The sequence below is a fragment of the Anoplophora glabripennis genome, unplaced genomic scaffold (genome assembly GCF_000390285.2).
Source record: "Anoplophora glabripennis isolate ALB-LARVAE unplaced genomic scaffold, Agla_2.0 scaffold290, whole genome shotgun sequence".
Taxonomy (NCBI): domain Eukaryota; kingdom Metazoa; phylum Arthropoda; class Insecta; order Coleoptera; family Cerambycidae; genus Anoplophora; species Anoplophora glabripennis.
Genome location: NW_019416372.1, coordinates 81,216 through 101,309, shown reverse-complemented (window position 1 = coordinate 101,309; position 20,094 = coordinate 81,216). Strand labels below are relative to the sequence as shown.

The window sequence follows — 20,094 nt, the reverse complement described above, 5'->3', positions numbered from 1 at the left end:
CATTATTGCCATGCGGTTTACCACAGGTTATTGCGCCAGGATCATATGTGGTTTTCATTAAAAAAATAACATAACTTCAACTTAAACACAAAAAACATGAATGGAATCAACGCCATAGAAGAACAGGCAAAGATAAAACAGATATTGAAAATTTGTTCGGAAACTAAATTGCAAATTGATAAATAATATCTAATCTAATTATTTAAAAATAAAAAACTTTTTTTCCTCTTCAATATTCTTCCAAAATGCATAGGATCCAAGAAATAAGTAAAAAACTCAGATAAAATAAGTATTCTTTTAGATTTTTAAACATTTTTTGCAATTTTGAAAATGGTCTAAAGAGAAACTCCTGGATATTACACGAGATCTTGCAACCTATCCAATCGGCCTATTGGAAGCGGGCACTGCCATTTATTTTAATTGAATTAGATAGCCCACTTCGCCCAGCGATATTGCTAAACCAATCAATACGGAACCATTAACCCACAAGGAAATTGGTCGAGACAGCAAGGCAATCTGTTTAAATTTCCTACACTGAGTTTCAGGCAGTGGATAATGTAATCTGCTGTTACAATGTGAACGAAGATGAATAAGATGCAAGGAACAAGGGAACTGATGATGAAATACAAATGGTTTTTAATTGTTGTTGTCTGTCGTCAATGAACCGTCAGAAAAACGCGAGTGATATCTATTGCCAAGAATTTTTTTGTCTAAAAATCTTGAAACTAGAGACTTAAAGCTTCAAAACTATTTTTTGTATCTTGATACTACCATTTTTCACTACAGCCTTTTGAAAATCAGTAAAAGGAATCCTTAAAATTTTTTCCACTAGTGTATGTATAACGGGGTAGAAATGAAATTACTACCACAAACAGACAACTTTTTTCATTCTAAGTTGACACCTCGAAGGTAAACACTTTTATAGATTATATACAAGGCACGGATATATCTTAACGCTGACTTGCCCTTGTGTTTACAATTAGGATTAACTACGACTGTAGATGTGAACCGTCGCAGGATATTGCGTGATAATACTTTAATACAGCAAAGCATGATAATCTGCTAAAACTAATAAATAAGTCCATATATTAGGACGCACCCCCCAGTGCGACACTAAGGCAGGTCGTAAATTACTCCTACTGTGCCCTTTTTTGACCGGAAGTAGCAGAAGTAGGTAGTAAAATAGAGGTTAACACTGCGTTGGCCTCCGTGTTTGCAAGTACTGCCATAATTTCGTGTAAAATTGAATGAAACGCTTTCAACTTGAGTAAAACGCACCTACACAAGAATTTACGAAACATTTTAAAGATATAACGTACAATTATACTTTTAAATTAATTTATGTTTATTATGTACCTACCTAATAGTTTTTTTAATGTAAACATTTTATAATTTATCTTTCCGTTTTTTTGCGAGGGGTCTGTTATTAATGTCATGACCTCAATTAGCGATTCTGCACTAACTGGCCTCCTTGAAAATTAAGTGCCCGACAGAATAAATCTGGTTCATGCTAGAATAAAACTAGAGAAATAAACAAGGACACCCGTAGCTCTTTATTTACTCTTCTAAATGATAAAAAAACTAGAAATAAATATACCCACAAAATTAATGATGTGAATCTACTTGTGTCAACGAAGACAGGTGTTGCTACTTTCTCTATCCATTTTTTATGCACGAACGACTATTTTGCACTACACCACGATGTATAAGTGACATGAGAAATTGTAAAATGCTAGAACACCCAGTATTTTTAATTAAGCGGCTAATTCTGATAACAAACCACACAGATATGTACGAATATTTCTTAGACTACTACGTTGATAAGTAACAGTTTATATTTAGAAATGCACCAATTCTAAAAATAGCATGTTTATATGAGATTAGTGAATAAAATAATTCGAGAGAAAAGATGACAAACAGTTTTAAATAGTCTGTAGGGCTAAAGTCGCTCCTGTCCTGGTGAAAGCAGTGCCACACTTTGGAACATTTTCATTAACGCGAAAATTGCTCTGGTAGCGAACCCAGGCAATCAGCCTAAATTTCCGTCTGTCTGTCTGAGTTCTACCCAGAGAGCAGCGAATGAGGTAATTTACTGCTACAACAGACGGATACCACTCATTTACTTAAAAATGTAAGATTAATAGACGGCTGTCGGCTTAGGCGGAAGACGGCGATGATTACCAAGGTTCGTATTTGAAATTGATAAGATAAGCGGTATTTGTGATACGTACGTTTCGATTAGATTGAAAAACGTCGGTAAACAATCGATAAATTGCTAGAGCTATCTTTCATGTTTCACATTTTTTACGAGTTATTTTTTCTAGATCTGGAATTTTCTGTGAGACTGCTATTTCTAGGCCACGTTATATAAATACTAGATCTGTAAGGTCAAAATTGTAGAATGCATAAAGTATTAAAGAAAAATTTTAAAGAAACTCGAAATAAAAACAGACTTGAACACAACATGGAGAGTTCTACATCAGAAACCAAATCCTTTTCTACCCCCCACCTCCCTTTTTTCTCTAGCTCCTCCCACTTTTGGTACGATCGACCAATCAGAGAACGAAGAGTTCTATACCGCCAATCAGAGGACGAGAGTTCTAAATCACCCAATAAGAGGGCAGAGTTCAAATCCACCCCTCCTAGCAATTTATGACTTTCTCAAAACCGGTTATCTCCTTCCACATAATACAATAACAATTTTAACAAAATTTATATATTCAACAACTATTTTGTGGGGGTGAAATTTGTAAAGATATTATAGCGTCAAATGCGCAAAAGAAATCGACCCTTACAGCTGCCGTACCGGGTATTTTTATTATACGACCTAATATTTACGTTCACTGTACAAAGTTGACATTATTGGCCCCTCTTATTACGCCACTGAGCGACTCCATTGCGGGTGGCCGATTATCTTGTAAAACACATCAATCAATAAACATCAATCTTTCACTTTCTCGCGCAGATAACGCAGATTCCGGGAATCGTCAACAGGCTGAATTGTTAAATTCGAGCGGAGGAATAAAAACAAGGGTAGGTTTGCTCGCCACCCCTCCCAGTGTCAGTGACTCACTAATGAAATGACGTGCGGATGACTTGATTAATGGGAGTAAAAGGCTAGAATAAGCCACGTGTGGCTCAGGCAGCACTGAATAAGAATCGGTACCGCATTAAACAAATCGCATAAGTCACAGCCATCGTCCCCAGGGGTAGTAATTGGTGGGGTTGGTGGTCGAAATATAATGTGCGACTAGCGCAATTGTAATAAATTGTCTGGGGGCTAATGAAGTGGTATATTTGGCGACGTGATTCACGTCTGGGGATTCCAACGATGCAGTGAATTATAACACAAATATGTACAATGAATAATTATCGCGTTACAGTTAATCTAAATTATTTCGGATGTCAGAATTTGACGTATTAAATACAAGGCGTTTACAAACTTTTTTGTTTCTAATTCGTACCGACTTGCCTCAGTAATAAGATGAAACATTTTTGGAACCACTGACCATCTCTGTTTACAAGCGTGATTATAAGTGTTCACGTCTAGTTATGATCACAAAAATAACGTTGATTGGGGGCAAGGAGAAAAAAACATTCTTTAAGTTCTTTGAAATGACACAAGAATGTAAGCATATAAATATACGTAAAGATCTGTTTGTGATAATAATTGTGTACGCACTAAGACAAAGTAGCAAAGGAAAAGAATGTTTTAACTTCTTGTTTCTGCATAACACTCTATAGAAAAATCAAGGTCCGCACGCTAGCAACCATCATTATTAAATCAATAATAGGATTTTAAGTATAGACCGCTAAATAACTCCAGTCTGCATAATTATTGTAATATAATCGAAAGGAATCGATGTAATTAGGTAATTAACTTCTATAAATTATATATGAGGGAACCCGGCTTATTTGAAAACCATTTTATTATAAAACGATACTTAAATGGGAGACTGATCGATATTAATAGCAAATATAGAGTTAATAAGCGTTTCTTTAAACCAATCGCGTTTCACTGCGTTCCGATCGTGTTTCACTGCGTTCCGATCGCGTTTGGCTGTGCACCGACTCTGTTGAGAGTGCAACTACTCTGGAACCAGAGAGAGGGGAGAACGAGAAGAGGGAGAGGAGAGAGGAAGTGAAGAGAGAGAAGAGAGAGAGAAAGAGAAGAGGGGAGAACAGAAAGAAAGAGAGGAGAGTGGAGGTGAGGAGATATAAGAGAAGAACATATAGAGGGGGTAGAAGAGTAGAGGTGAGAGAGGGTAGAAGAGATGATATAGGTGAGAGAAGGTAGAAAAGACGATGGAGATGAGAGAGAGAATATGAATAGATAGGGGAGAGAGAAGGGAGAGAAGAGAAGATGGAGAAGAGAGACGGGAAGAGATTAGAGAAGAGAGATGAGAAAAGAGAAGAAAGAGAGAAGAGAAGATAGAGAAAAGAGAAGATAGAGGAAAGAGAAAAGAGAGAGAAGAAAGAGAAGAGAGAAGAAAGAGAAGAGAAAAGAAAGATAAGAGAGAAGAGAGAAGACAGAGAAGAGAAGAAAGAGAAGAAAGAGAAGAGAAGAAAGAGAAGAGAAGAAAGAGAAGAGAAGAAAGAGAAGAGAAGAAAGAGAAGAGAAGAAAGAGAAGAGAAGAAAGAGATAAGTCAATATCGTTGTAATTGATAGTCGTTTTAAACTTATTTTGGTGTATTGTCGTTTGTTAACTAATAAAAGTTACAAGTAAACTTTTCCTTTCTCAAAATGTTTCCTATTAAAAGTTACATTTTATTTCACTTGAACATATCTTCCTCCTACGCACATATTTAAACTGAATATTTTAGGATTACCAATCTAGTTTCATAAATCTCCCCTGATGTATGTCTGATCTGCCTTGTTTTTTTATCGTTTGGAAGTTACAGCGACATTTCTGGATTTATTAGATACCATCGAGTCTGTGTTTACGCTTCTTTGTTTTGGCTTTTTTTGTAGACTGAACCACACCAGAATAAAACAATATGTAAGGAGATCCTTCACCTCACTATTAAAAGCCCAGAAATATGGAAGCCGGCCAACTAATCTATTCGAGGGCGAGGTTTCTCATGGAAGAGGGCACCACGTAATAATTTAAATGCGGATCTTCAAAGACGATCTTAAATTCTTAAACTGAAAATTGGAGATATTTTAAAAGTAATTAAAAAACCCTCGCATCAACGGAACCAGTCAAAACTATGTTTTTTTTAAGTATGATACGGAAATCATATTTTCCTCCAAAAAAACTTAATTCATAAAGTGATTTTAAGCCACCAGATCACAAGAGCGCATATAAAAAGGGCCAAAGCGGAAACAGGCCATTATTGCTTGAAGATTATTTACGGGACCTTCTGTATATGCCGAGGAATCTTGAATTTTGGGACCGCGACATGCGCAGTCCATTAGCGCAGATATACCACCACTTAAGGGCGTTACAAGTTGCCCCTTTTTACAACAACCGACTGGAATCAATCGCCCGGGGGTTTAAAGAAGCCCTGCGAGGGGTGGTGACCACCGCTTGACCACACATGTAAAGGTTCTTGGGGGTACCGTCTGACGCTGTAACTCGATATCGGTGCGATATGCTCAAAGATATTTGCTCGAGTCGTTCAAAGCGCACTAGAACGTCTGGATGTCTAGACATGTTTTCACGTCTTTCTTATGTCACCATAATTTATCTTCGTCGGTTTTTTATGCTCCTATGACGTATCAACAAGTGGATAACATATTTCAGCCATTAGCATCGACGTTAATGATTTTTAGAACTACTTTTCTTCTACTTGCCGCCGAAAGCAAGTAGTTGACTATTTTGCTGGAAGATGAGAACAATACTTTTGTGACTCTACTCTTGTATGTCATTTCTTCAAGGCAATTTACAAAAAAATCGATTTTTTGTTAAAACCTTTTGACACAACTACAAATTTAAACTAGAAAATAGTTTAAGTTTATCAACATCAGTATTTACATGGTAGACAGTTAATATTTCTTTAGTAGGTACTAAATATGTATAGCAACCCAACAATTTTTTGTTGGTGTTAGAAATTGTAATGCCATTAACTGCTTCACATTTTATAATCTATGTAAGCAATTAAAATGTTGTCAAGTTCTTGAAACTGTTAGTAAAACTATTAATTGTTCTTTTTGCTACAGAAATTAATATCGTGGCTTAGAAATCGGGGACAAAAACATTTAATATCTTGTTCTAACATGCAGCCAATTTCACTTTTCTATTTGTAGTTAGTAATTAACAACAATTAAATGTAAAAGCCCTATGTTAGGGTTAAAACAATTACAAAAAGTGCTGAGAATATTTTCTTCTTCAAACTATTCCTCGACTTTAAAATAATCTGGCGAGTTGTAACGACAGTTTTAGATAAATAAATGGACTCAAAACTAATGCCTGTTTATCTAGTATCGCCCTTTCTATACATCGATACTATCAAATTTAAATTAAATTAGATAAAAACCTCATTAAAAGCAGACTCAAATGTTCACAACCCCATCAAACTTGTCTAATGAGAGTCGATCAAAATTTAACGAATACAATGTAGCGATAAAAACATTTTAATGCTTTGTTGTCAGTACCTCTAGTTCTTCCACAAATAGCGTTAATATACTACACATTAAAACACGCCCTTTATTATCGTGCGCCATATGCACTTCCATATTAATTTCATAAAAACAACCGAGGAGTTAATGACCCCTGAAATTGAATAGGGCAGTAATTACTTCAAACAGACTTACCGTTAAAACTATATCAAGTGTTATATTCGCTTGGTAATAATTGCAAATTACAAACCGCCAGGGAAAAGGAAGTCAACATCTTGTAAAATATAAATTATCTAATAAATTCAGAATGAGTAATAGGCGAGCGGTTCACCCCTAAAAATGCTTCTAAATGAAGGTAACCGACTGAATTTTTAAAACAAAAACCTACAGCATGCAACTTTTTTTATTTTATAAAGTGTATTTTTCTGATAATTTACATATTTTTTTTATATATTTCGACGTTGTCATAAACAAAAAAGTTGTAAAAAATTACTCGCCGAATGGCTTTGAAAACAGTTTATTATAAAATAAATAAAATAAACACTCTTTGTCTTTGACAAAAATTCGAAAAATGTTTCGTTTCCGAGATATTTACAATTTAATGTGAAAAAAGTGACGAAATCGACAAACTTTCGGATTTTTTTTCTCAGAAACTACCGAACAGAGTTTAATTCTAAAATAAGCATAATAATCGGCAAATCTTCTACTTTAAGATATATTTTTTTGGTATAGGTCAATTATTTTATTGAAGGTGTAAAGCGAGTAAAAAAATATTTTAAAGAAAATCATGATGATGAAACGCTTATTTCAACTCAAGAATTTGTCGAAAATAACGAAAAACTTATTTAAAAATTAAATAAAAAATAAATTAATATACTTATATTGCTCTTAATATTTTTATAAAATAAAAATAAAATATTATCCTATACAATAAATTATCCGATACCTTTTTTATTTTTCGAGACCGCTAGGTCAATTATTATTATTAGGTTAATTTTACGATTTAAAAAGCTTATTTAGTTTAGACTTGGTATAACTTTCAAGTCAATTTTAGCCATTTATAAAACCAAAAATCGAATATTTAAATTTTAATAATTACTTGCAAAATCCTTACTCCGGCTGCAAAACCAAACAAAATGATCTTTTGAACATTTGTACTGTTAACATATTAAAAAAATCATAATAATGTTTATTGTAAATATAATCTAATCCAAGATATTGTCAAAAGAAAATTTAAATTTGAAGTGTTATCATAATTTTCTTTTAAGACTTTTTTTTACTGGCTTTAGACCTTCAATAAAATGATTGACCCATACCAAAAAAATACATCTTAAAGTAGAAAATCTGCCGATTATTATGCTTTTTTTAGAATTAAAATCTGTTCAGTAGTTTTTGAGAAAAAAATTCCGATAGTTTGTCGATTTCGTCACTTTTTCACATTAAATTGTATATATCTCGGAAACGAAGTGTTTTTCGAATTTTTGTCAAAGAACAAAGTGTTTATTTTGGTCCATTTTACAATAAAAAGTCATTCGGCGAGTAATTTTTTCTAACAACTTTTTTGTTTATAACAAATGACTGACCACACCGAAAATATAAAAAAATATATAAATTATCATAAAAAAACACTAAAAAATAAAAAAGTTTCATGCTGTAGATTTTTGTTTCATTTACTCGCCTACAAGCCTGTATGGAAGTACAGGGTAGCCCAGACATATTCGCGTCGATTTGTTATTTTCACAGTCGGTGTTTTTCCTTAAAGTACCTTTTACGTGTATTTAATCAATATTTTTAGTGAACTATGATGAATTCAAATGAAAAATGGCGGTTTATTCACATTGACTTCACAAAAAACATGAATTGCTCGATACAAATAACATTTCCGAGAGTATTTATGCCTCAAGACGATTCATTCACGCGGATAACGAATATAAAAGTGTCGGGCACTGGTAGATACAGCACAATAACAACAAAACACCATCTAATTGTTAAGTCATCAGAGAGCTCGTCGGCAGAAAGCAGCTTTGATGGAATCGCGGTGGTAGTACGCTTCACCTGTGACTGGAATATTGAGACATTTACTCATGCGAGTTCCTGGGGAAGATTGGTATCATTTTATCGGTCCCACACATCCTTTATACGATTAGAACCTTTCACTTGCCGAAAGCCTATAAATACGTGGCAAAAAATAGGTGTTTATTTTCTCACAAACATAAACAGGACCTCGCAGTGCGTGGTGTTTACAATAAAAACGCACTTAAAGGGAGTAACGAGGATAAACGGCTACAAATTGGTCTGTAAATACCTCGGTAGCAGTATCTTTTATAGGCAAAGCCACTTTAAATGCATGGGTTTTTTATCAAACGCCGGTGGCCAAGGTCGAAAACATTAAAACTAGTCAAAGCCGTACTCTGCACAGGAAAAATGGGTATAGGAACAACGTAAAAGCGATGAAGTATTTGTGTTATATTTTCGTTTGAATATTTAAGGAGAAAAATTATTATTTTCCTTTCAAAAGGTCCATGGGCTTTAATAATTTTTAGTTTGATTCATCCTCTTCAATTTGAGCTACTCAAGAGCTTGGTACGATGATTTGTAGCCGAGTTTACTGTCGTTCAAAGCGAAAATCATTGCTAGACCGCCCCCTGCTTCTACAAAGAAGCCGCAAGCGACAATCCTAAACGTGGAAGCTATCAAATTTTATTTTTCGGTAGTCTTCAGGATGCGTCGCCACGTTGGATCCTTTAACGTCAGACGGGTGCACACGAAATCAAGATAAATCGAGTTATCGCGTATTTGGTGTAAATCGGACCAGATTTATGGTAGGCTATGCCGTCATGTTGATATATTATTTAATAGACCAGGGCGGATCTGTCGAAATATCCCACTTTATGGATGTACAACTCACATAATAAAAGTGTAGATATGGGCGAGGTCCGGAACATTTTCAAAATTGCAAAAATGTTTAGAAAATTAAAAAAATACCTATTTTATCTGAGTTTTTTACTTGTATCTTGGAACATATGCATTTTGGAATAATATTGAAGAGGAAAAAATGTTTTAGAATTGAATTTTGCACAATATACTGCAAGTTAAAAATGGTTAAATTTATTACCTATGTTGTAAAATAGCAATAATTGCTGACAAAAAAGGCAAAATAATCAAGTTTTTTGAATACTTTTTTAAAAATATTTTAATTGCTCTGAGGGCATTGTAATTTTGGTAAAAAAAACTTTAGAGTATAATAAAACAACACACCAAATTTCATTAAAATCGGTTAGATAGTTTTCGCAAAATAATTTTTTTAAATATATTTTGAAAATTTTTTTTCGAATTTTCAAAATGTTGCACAGCCTCAAATAAAGCATCTAGATACTTGCAAATTTTTTCACATAGAAAAGACCGCTCAACCTTTCAAAAGATTTTTGAAAAATTGAAATTTTTAAACAATTAGATCACATTTATCAAATTGCAATTTAGTTTTTTTCAAAAATTATAATTTTAAAGTACACGGAAAGACGCTTCTTTTTTTTAAAGTTAAATTCTGTTTATTGGTTCTCGAGATATAAGCGGTCAAAGTTTATCGGTATTTTTAAACAATTTAGAAATAATCTTTGATCCAGTGGCTTCGTCTTTCCGAGTTCTAAGATGGAAAAAATTTTCATATCTATAAGTTATCGTCAACATAGATAAATCAGCGGAAAAACTGTCGCTCGCACGCGCGAAAAGTGACTCAAAACAAGAAAAGTGGGGGAGGGGGCTTTCGCTCAGACTGAATTCGGAGGTTCAAAATGCGAAGATACGAAAAAAATTGCATTATCTCTAATGGACCAATTTCGATTTTTTTTTTAATCCGATGTCTCGCGAGCCAAGGAATTCGAATATCGTAATGCCAACTGTCTAATTTGCACATATTTTGTTATAAACAAAGTTTATTACTTAGGCATAAATATACTGTACATTTTACCATATTAAGCTATTGCATTTTTTCAATTAAAAAATTTATTTACGTATATATTTCAACACTCTGAATATGAATGTATTTAGTTATAATTATTACAATTATTTAAATAATTTTTGGCTAAACAAATAAATTTATTTTTAATTTGGAAATTTATTTTTTTTTAATATAAAATTAAGAAAAAATAGTACTTTAAAATTATATTATTTGAAAAAAAACTAAATTGCAAATTGATAAATGTAATCTAATTGTTTAAAAATAAAAAAAAGTGTTACCTTTACAAATTAACTGTGGCCTTCGTAATCAACCGACTTCAATTTCTCAAAAACCATTTGAAAGGGTGAGCGGTCTTTATTATGTGAAAAAAAATTCAAGTATCTAGGTGCTTTATTTGAAGCTGTGCAACATTTTGAAAATTCGAATAAAATTTTCAAAAATTTTTTTTTGCCATAATAATGAACCGATTTTAATTAAATTTGGTGCGTTGTTTTATTATACTCTCAAGTTTTTTTACCAAAATTAAAATGCCCTAGGAACAATTAAAATATTAGAAAAAATTATCCAAAAAACGTGATTATTTTGCCTTTTTTTTCCATCAATTATTGCTATTTTGCAACATCGGTAATAAATTTGAACATTTTTAACTTGCAGTATATTGTGCAAAATTGTATTCTAAAACTTTTTTCCTCAATATTCTTCAATCGATAATATTAGAAAAGGTTTTAAGTATCTATAACGAGCTGGTATTCTGGTCGAGAAAACAATATCTCAGCTATCACTTGTGTTTTTGTAATCGATCAAGTTGAGATATAAAATTCAATAGTGCAAAACCAAAGTTCAAAGGTATCGAGAACAATAATACCAGTCACAAAAATTAGAAGATAAAAAGAATCGTAAATGTTTAGGTGATTTTCGAAATGCGAATTTACCTTGGCGTAAAAAGGTAGAGTAAAAAAAAGCAAATTGAAGATTGAATTTTAAATTAAATTCTGCTGTGAATTAAAATTACTATTTTTCCATTCGATCAATGAAAAAAAGTTCGGTACAATTTTAGGGGCGAGTCATCCCCAATGAACACTTTGTAGTGCTCCAATTAACTTTAAATCACAGTCAAAGAAGACCAGTAATAAACCTAAATCATGTACCTAATTTGGTTCTTCTGCGGTAAAGTGTTGCAGATATTAATTTTTTTCGAAATTTAGGGCCCTACTTTGGTGGTGCAACTCTGTATATAGGTAAGTTTGGTTAAATTACAATATTTTGAACATCCCTACATACACCTGCCCTGTGTCGGTTCTTATTTATTTATTTATTTATTTATTTATTTATTCGGAATTCTTATGCGGAACACTCTGTATATTTAAAAAACAATCCCGGTTTGAAGTGCTAAGCATACCTATAGTTCGAAATAAAATACGTTTGTTTATTGGTGATAAAATAATCCACCTACGTAAACTCGCCACAAATTCTTAGCTAATATCATAAAACCACGACGGATTCGTTCCATCCTTCCTCGATTTCATCATAACTTTATGTCTTTATTAGTTTGGTATCGAATTTAGTGGTTTTAAAGCTAGAATAGATAAAACACACTAAGGAAACTGTTTAAGGCTATTCTTATGATGAAAATATACATACATTACACACATTCCATGTTTGGAACTGTTATAAATATAGGCATTATCAATCGCCAATTCCGAATAAACCTTAAAAATCTAATACATTCCAATGAAATCGTGAATGGCACTACCGTACACCACGTCAGTGATTCATTAAATTTTTTTAATGAAGGCCAATTTAATCACGATATGATTAAATTTAACATTTTATTTTGTTGTAAATACTTACAGAGCGTGTCACAAAAAGGTTTTTTTATGTAAATACGAGATTTCATAACTACATTATTTATATTTATCAAAGAAAAAAACATTGCGCGTGTTGTGTTTACAAATACAAAATACACAATCACATTTTGACTTATACCGTACATTTTACGACTACACAAAAAATGCCTTATGCAAATGCACAGGTAAGTGGTAGTTCCCAATACCATTATCTCAATATAAATATTCTTATTTGCCTTGTCCACTTACCTAATACAAGAAACGGTATCTCTATGATGTTACAGTGTACCAGGAAAAAAAACACAACCAAGTTTGCGTTTATAGCAATAATTTCATAATAATTCAATGTTTCATAACACAAAGACATACATAAATATAAATTCAGTTCTACAATAATAAAATCTGCAACAAAACAAGTACAACAAGTACAACAAGTACAACAAACAAACAAACAAGTACAACAAGTACAACAAGTACCAGGTCTGATCAGAAAATAACAGAACTTTTTGGGTCACGCCATGAAATTTTGACTGAAAAATCTGTTCGTTGTTTGATGACCGAACAGAAACACAATTTTTTTGACGGGCATATATCAACTACTAAGTGGTTCAACAAATGTCTAAACACAAACGCGTTTTACGCTTCAGATCACACGTAAAAAAATCTTTTGTGGGATTATTTTATACCTGGGCTTATCTTATTTACATCAAGATTCTTTTCCATTATTAAGTATTCAGGGACTCAATAAAATCTAATAGGTTTTTAGAAGGGCTATCGAAATGAACCACAAACTACGAAACCATCTATTGGAGACCACACCCCACTTGGGAAACATTTTAAGAAAGGATAAATAAGATTAAAATTGTTCGAATAATGGAAATCTTATCAAACGTACTGTAATCCACAGATAAATTATGATTTTTTTACTACTGTACTCGTATAGTTGACTTGATTGTCACGTAGACATAGATTTTGAAATCTTCCAAGTAACCATGTGTCCCATTCCAAAATTAAGGTAACAATATGATTCAGTAAAAAAAAATATGTAAAAAAAAATCACCCTGTATAATCCTAAAAAAATAATCTTGGAAAAAGTGACTATCCTTGAAAGACATTTCTGAATATCTGAAGAAAAAGAATACCTACATACTTATAATTATAAAACTTACGTCCCATTTTTATCCTTTCATTCTTAAACGTTTTTCCATTTCGAAAAATACTGAAACCAGGGTTAAAAGTGTATCCGCATATTCAATGATCAATGGATGGAGACGAGTCAAGAATCTCGACGCCTGTACATTAATAAACGCGATACGAGTGCCGAGGGAAATAGTTGAGCTAAAAAGGAAAGGTCATTCGCGGTTTTTAATTACGCGTACATATAAATAATCGATTATTCGAAGAAGTCTACCGATAAGGCGTCGTAGCGCCGGCCGGTCGAAAATTTTTTCGAAGCGCTCGATGAATAGCCTTATCGCAGAAAGAAAAGGATGAAAGACTATAAAGGCGAGTGTTGTCACGATTGCAGATATTTCGCGGTGACTCACACGCCGGTATCGGAGTCGTTGGAGGAATTGCTGACTTCTAATATGTCTTGTTTAGTTTTCAAAAAGGAAACCAGATGCGTCTTTGTTGCGCCGTAGATGGCGCGTTCTTCGTGTGACTGCAAAAGCCAGTGTTTTTAGCAAGACGATAATTTTGTTGAACCTACGACATTTCAACGCGTAGAAATACCAAACTACGAATACGAGTTTCTAAATCGTCTACGACATTTCGTTGCGTAGAAAATACCAGAAGTGGGAAAACGAGCAAAACAGTGCAAAATAATGGGCACTGATGGCTCAAATCGAGACTAAAATAAATTAATATACCTGTCGCAATAACTAGCCTGCTATATTTCAATAAAAACCTCCGTTCTAACCAGAGAAGAATGAGACACATATACTGGTCATATCTAAACTCGTAGATTTCATTACACTACTACTTATACCAAATAGGTATAAAATAACAACATGCAAAACATTTAAAGGTTATACTTTGACCTCGAGAAAACGAGAATTATAAACAAAACGCGCTTAGCGTACCTATCTAATCTTACAATTATTATTTATTATTAAGAGTAGGTATCATATTTTTACTTGTATTTTTGACACACTCATCTAGAGTGTGCAGTACCTAACCAAAATTTAATTATTTAGTAACAATGCATGTACCTACGAGCACGGACTATTTTTCCAACATATAAAGTATTTAATCTGGTACTATCAATTTTATTTATTAACAAAGGTGTAAGCTCCTTGACGTCAGCCATATATAACCAAACGTGAATATATCGTCACCGCACCAATTCAATCAGTGGATGATGATAAATTAAAGGTACGACTGGGAAAGGTGTAGGAAGCACGCGACAAATGAAATCGATCAGTCTCCGTCAAACCGATAAATTGGGGATATTAATTTTATTCATAACAAACCGGCAATCATTTCATAGAAACTGTTAACAAAACGTTCAATAAACATTGTGAAAAAGTATATTTTACAAACTTGCGAATACTGTTTATTATTTATTAATTAAATTTGTAGTGTAAATGCAAATAATATTATAATTAATGCTTGCATACGTTCTTTAACAGTTGCACTTGTAAGTTATTACGTTACGGTGAGTGAAAAAAAAAACAAATGTTGCAAAATTGAAACGATATAGGTACAAAATGTAGCATTTCGTGTCATTCTCGCACACCACCATTCAATAACGCACCTATTCACTCCAATTCATAATATTCAGTGGCCTACCTGGGTAGAAGCATCCGTAGGTTGAGGCATGACGAACTAAAAACGAACCAACATCAACTCAAAACTGGCATAACAGAAACATGTCACACAAAAACATTAAAAAAACAAAACGAATTCCAAACACATCACCACCCTCTTCTATAGCTACGAACCAACTAAACCGAAATGATTCATCCGCTCAGTCGGCGACACTGGGAGTACAATCGTCCAAGTAGATCGCGGCGATAAACGGTATCTGTTCGGTTGGTAGTATTACATTGTTTCACTCCGTTTTCCCCTCCATGGACGGTGGTCCAGCACACAGCATCTTTAGCAAGAATCAAGATTCGCCGGACTGAAATTCAGCGCTGTGTTGGTTCTGGTTCGGAAAAATTGATTTTTACAGAAAATAGACAAATTCATAATAGGTATTGAGCGTTCTTTTAGCTAAAAACAAGCAGTAAAAGACTTGGATTGCTAGATATTAGATTAGAAAAATATACAATTGAAATGGTTGTCTATGGTTGAAATAATTCAATTAATAAACTATAAACATACTTTTAACAACTAAATGCATTCTGAATTTATTGAAAAATCAGCAATACCTACTAATCAAAATTGTTCTTATGTTTTTGATATTAAAAACTATATATTGTACGAACTGCGCCAATGGTAGTCTATGATACCAAAAGATTTTTTCCAAAAATAGTTAAAAACATGGACTTCGCCCAGTTAGAGATTTCTGATGGTTTATAGGTTCCGTAATATGAAATAAAACAAAAAAAAGAGAGTTTTTAACAATCTTTTCGATATACGAGTGAGTCGAATACATTTTTTATGCTGTAACTTTACTGTACAAATAATTTGACAGCTCATATTAGCTGTGTAGGAAATTTACGGCCTTGCAGATTCAAAAACGGACCGCTATTGGCTGCTCTGTTAATGAGTTAACTCTATCAGCAGCCAATAAACGCTCGTATATCCAAGCCTTTGGGCTTTATGTCCAGTTAAAAAAAAATCTGTTTAGTTTTTTGTTGTTTTCGTCCCAAAAGATGCCACTTCAGAAATGAAAATGACGGAAATGATTTTCATTTATGGGTTCTAGTTATTTAATAGGCAACCTCTAATACACTGCTGTACTATCTCCGTTTTATAACATTGTTGGGTGATCGTAGTTGGGAGATGGGCCCAGACGACCGACTTACTAGAAAAATTGATTTAAATAACACAAGTTTACAATTTTTGTATACAATCGACTGAAATATACCTTTGTTTAAATATTGTGTATGTATTTAAACAATGATCTCTTTTGAAGAACTATAATTCTACCATTACAAAACGTAGTTTGACGTTTGTGTGTATAATCAGTAGCGTCACTAAGAAATTTAATAATAATTTAACTGTTCTGTATATCAAAATAAACTTAAAAACGTCTCATTTTCCTTGTATTTCTTTTACTATGCCTGGGCTGTTGTTCTGTCAAAAATGAGTCGTTAGTTTTTTTAAAGGGCCAATAAATGCTTGTATTTGCAAGTCTGTGAGCTACATGCATCAATGAAAGGTGAATTTTAGTCGTGTTTTTTACACTGATAGAAAGTCCAACCAAACAAAATCCTTTCAGAGAAACGTTTAATACGTTACATAGCTCGAGTGAAACATTTTCATTTTATTTTCGTGTAGTGACCCATATCAACGAGTGACAAAGTTTGACATAATTTTTTTCTTTTATCCATATCGAAACGTGATTCATATTATCCAAAACAATTTCGGAATAGAAGTCATGAAAAATGGAGTCGATATCATAAAAAATTTTTTTGTAAAATTCTGTTTCCGACAAAAAGAAAATTATTGAAGTTGTAGTACTTGAAACCCTTACATTGCTTGGCTACTGTAACCTCTAGCGACAGTCGCGTTGTGTGCTGTACACAATTCGCTCTCTATTCACGTGGCCTCGGGCAAGTCCGATTTTATTATTAACATTTTTGCGATAGTGTTTACATTAGTTTTTCAAGTTTCAAAGTGGCTTACGTGGATAGCCACTCGGAGTTGATGGATATCGTTTTAATTTATGGTGAAGCAAGACATAGGAGCTGGGTAAGACGGGCCCAAATGTGTTTACACGTCAGTGGACAAAATTTGATGACGAAGCAACAAAACAGTTGTACTTGCAACACTACTGTTAAAATTGCATATTTTCTGTATAGACTCACCTTTGTATTAAACATTCAATTTTATAAAAGAACACTGAATGTAATTTTTATTGATATGAAAATTTTTCTCGTGATATTTCTTTATTTGTAATTGCCGGGAATACAGTGTACGATTAACATTAATTTTTACTTCAATATTCAATAAAATTAAAATGTACAAACTCCCACCAGTTTTATTATTGTTATTAAGCATTTTCTTACCTTTTTTCTTAAAATGTGATCTCGAAGAATTAATAAAAACACAAGGCGAGCTTAAATAAATATTGGTTTAAAAATTATAAAAATCAATGTTGGGAATGTAAAAAAATAAATACATCGAAATACTGAGTTATAATAACATAATATTTGTTAAATCATTAAAGTGTACTGTTAAATCTTTTATTTCGTTCCACCGTACGTATGTCCTTTTCGATCTCAAACCTCCTCAGATCCGCCCTCTGCAGGAAGTCCTGTCTGTCCAGAAACCTAAAACGACAAGGCACAAAATATTTTTACGTCTACGTAACGTACGTTTAGTTAAAAAGTTTATTTCCCCTAATGCGATGCTAGTCGAGCTTTAAAAATGATCCGTTCTTCTGTCTTGCTCGAAACACAACGACTGATATTAAAATCAAGTTGCTTTTCCAATAAAACAAATGAACAGACATATATATAGTGCCTACATACTAGTAGGTCGTTTGCTAGTAGGTACAAAACAATGCTTTACAACAGTAGGCATCAAGTATCAATGACAATTAAGCCCTAATTGTCAAAACAGTTGAAAAAAAAGAACATTTTCTTTTAAAAGTTAGCATTATTTAACGTAATGCTTTCAACAGGTATGTTTCTTCCATTAATCAAATATTATTTATTTTCTGACTAGTAATAATTAATTATTAGCTTATCTGTGAACATCTAATGGGGAAAAAAAACCTTTACTTCGTTTGGCGGTCCAAAAACGGAAATAGTTACGAGACATTTTAAAAAACTAAGGAAATGAATTACATACCCATCTTTTCCCTTGTTATACGTCTGCAGTTCCTCCTCGATATTTTCCTCCTTCTTATATTTGTCCCAATCCAACTTACTTTTCTCCAAAGTACTTATTTTAGGTTTCTTACCTAGCTGGCTCAAAACGCCACTTATACCGCTGAGCCCCGCCCCTTTCCTCCCTCTGCTCGTCTTGGGGTCTGTATCGGGTACCTTGTTCAATAAACGAGCTTCTGCCGAATTAGCAGCCACTTCTTTCTCAACTTTTACTTCTTCCCCGGCAAATTCAAATACTTGTGTGATCTTCACTTTCTCGACAGGTTTTTGTATTGATTGTTTTTCCTCTATGTTTCTTGAAGAATCGTTTGTTTTACTGTTATTTGCTTGATTTACTCGAGTACTCGAACTGCCTAAGTTAGTGTCAGTTTTACTATTCTTTGGCCTGAAACCAGTGTCTTTCATAAAATCTGCCCAAATATCGTCTACATTTTGCTTTTTATCACCTTTTTCTTCTGGTTTATGCTCATCATCTTTAGATTTACCTGTAATTTTTAGCAATAAATTACACTGACAACATAAATATTTGTAGCTGTAATTTAATATATAGATGGACAGTGTAAAAATTCAATGAGAAATTATGTGAATTGATGTCTCCTTGAACTATGGATATACTTAAGAATTTAAGGAAAGGGGCATTTTTGAATGAGTTGTAAAAATTATTTAATTTAATTTAAAAAGGCGTACTCCGGAATTAATTCTTATGATACAAAATAAATAAAAATAAAATAATACCTACTGGCGTCTGATTGTCGAGAGGTATTCTTTAATTTGTTTTTTACTTTGGACGTCTTTTTCTTCCTTTTCTGGCCCCTTTTCTCAGTATTTTCTGAATCCGATATAGACTCCTCTGGTTCTCCGTCTGAATCAACTTCTGATGGTACATCTTCTTTTGTACTGGGGACATAATCTTCATCACTGGTATCACTATCATCAGGTAAATCAATATTCATACTTCAGATTTCAACGATGTTGAAGGTTATGTGACATATATTTATTTCGATTATTAAAATTACTTTGGAAAAATGCTTATGTACACAAATTTCGCTTGAAAAATTTCTGAGAACGATAGTTCTTTCTCAATTGATTAAAATACAATACCCATAGCACAATACTATCCTCAATCTCACATTTTAGCATCACAGAACCACAGATTATTAAATGATTTGACAGCATAGAATGAAGGGTAGAGCCATCGATCTTGTAGTACTAGATACGGCATGGGGTATCTAACAGTATTGAGGTTGTTTTGATACGTAAAGTCGTAGACTTGGAGCTCTGCGGGATGAGGCGGGGAGTAAACATTTGGCGTTAGTACTATACACCAGCGGCGTAGTACATTAGATTGGTTCATTAGGGATTTTAATTACAATTTAATATTAAATGCAAGAAGTTTTATCTTAAGAAATAATTGAGTCAAACTTAATTTTAAAGCAGTACATCTTGACATAATAAAGGCTGTGGTTAGAAAAATATATATATTTTTTCAAATAATATGGGGTTTAGGAACTGTAGCAAAATCAGTTTTTGTAAAAATTTAATTCACTCATACAATATAGTGTACAATTCTTGTTATGGGGGGAAATTACGGAATGACTAAATCTTCATTTGACTATTTTAGTATAGTTATTTACTGATGACTAATTTATGAACATCTAAGTTTACATAGTATACTCGTATATTATGTTAAAATATGTACTGTATCTCGCCCTACTTTTA

General features: G+C 33.0%; 2 protein-coding genes across 2 annotated transcripts in view; both read right to left on the bottom strand.

Annotated features, from left to right (window-relative positions):
• The window catches only part of LOC108916032 (breast cancer anti-estrogen resistance protein 1), a 43,430-nt gene extending 28,094 nt beyond the window's left edge, over positions 1-15,336 (bottom strand). The window contains exon 1 of the mRNA XM_018722221.1: positions 15,161-15,336. Within this exon, the coding sequence (XP_018577737.1) occupies positions 15,161-15,190 (30 nt within the window). The 5' untranslated portion in view covers positions 15,191-15,336. The remainder of the gene's footprint in view (positions 1-15,160) is intronic.
• Positions 15,337-17,670: 2,334 nt separating this feature from the next.
• LOC108916025 (craniofacial development protein 1) lies at positions 17,671-19,528 on the bottom strand. Its single transcript, XM_018722213.2, has 3 exons — positions 19,115-19,528; positions 18,338-18,860; positions 17,671-17,814 (listed from the first exon to the last, which is right to left on the bottom strand). Exons 1-3 carry the CDS (start codon positions 19,326-19,328, stop codon positions 17,706-17,708), a joined length of 846 nt encoding a protein of 281 aa, XP_018577729.1. The 5' UTR covers positions 19,329-19,528; the 3' UTR covers positions 17,671-17,705.
• Between the last annotated feature and the right edge of the window lie 566 nt (positions 19,529-20,094).

Coding starts and splice junctions, on each gene's coding strand:
- LOC108916025 (XM_018722213.2), bottom strand. CDS start 19,328: ATGAATATTGATTTACCTGATGATAGTGATACCAGTGATGAAGATTAT. Junction 18,861..19,114: donor CTCTCGACAATCAGACGCCA/GTAGGTATTATT, acceptor TAAAAATTACAG/GTAAATCTAAAGATGATGAG. Junction 17,815..18,337: donor TATAACAAGGGAAAAGATGG/GTATGTAATTCA, acceptor TTGTCGTTTTAG/GTTTCTGGACAGACAGGACT.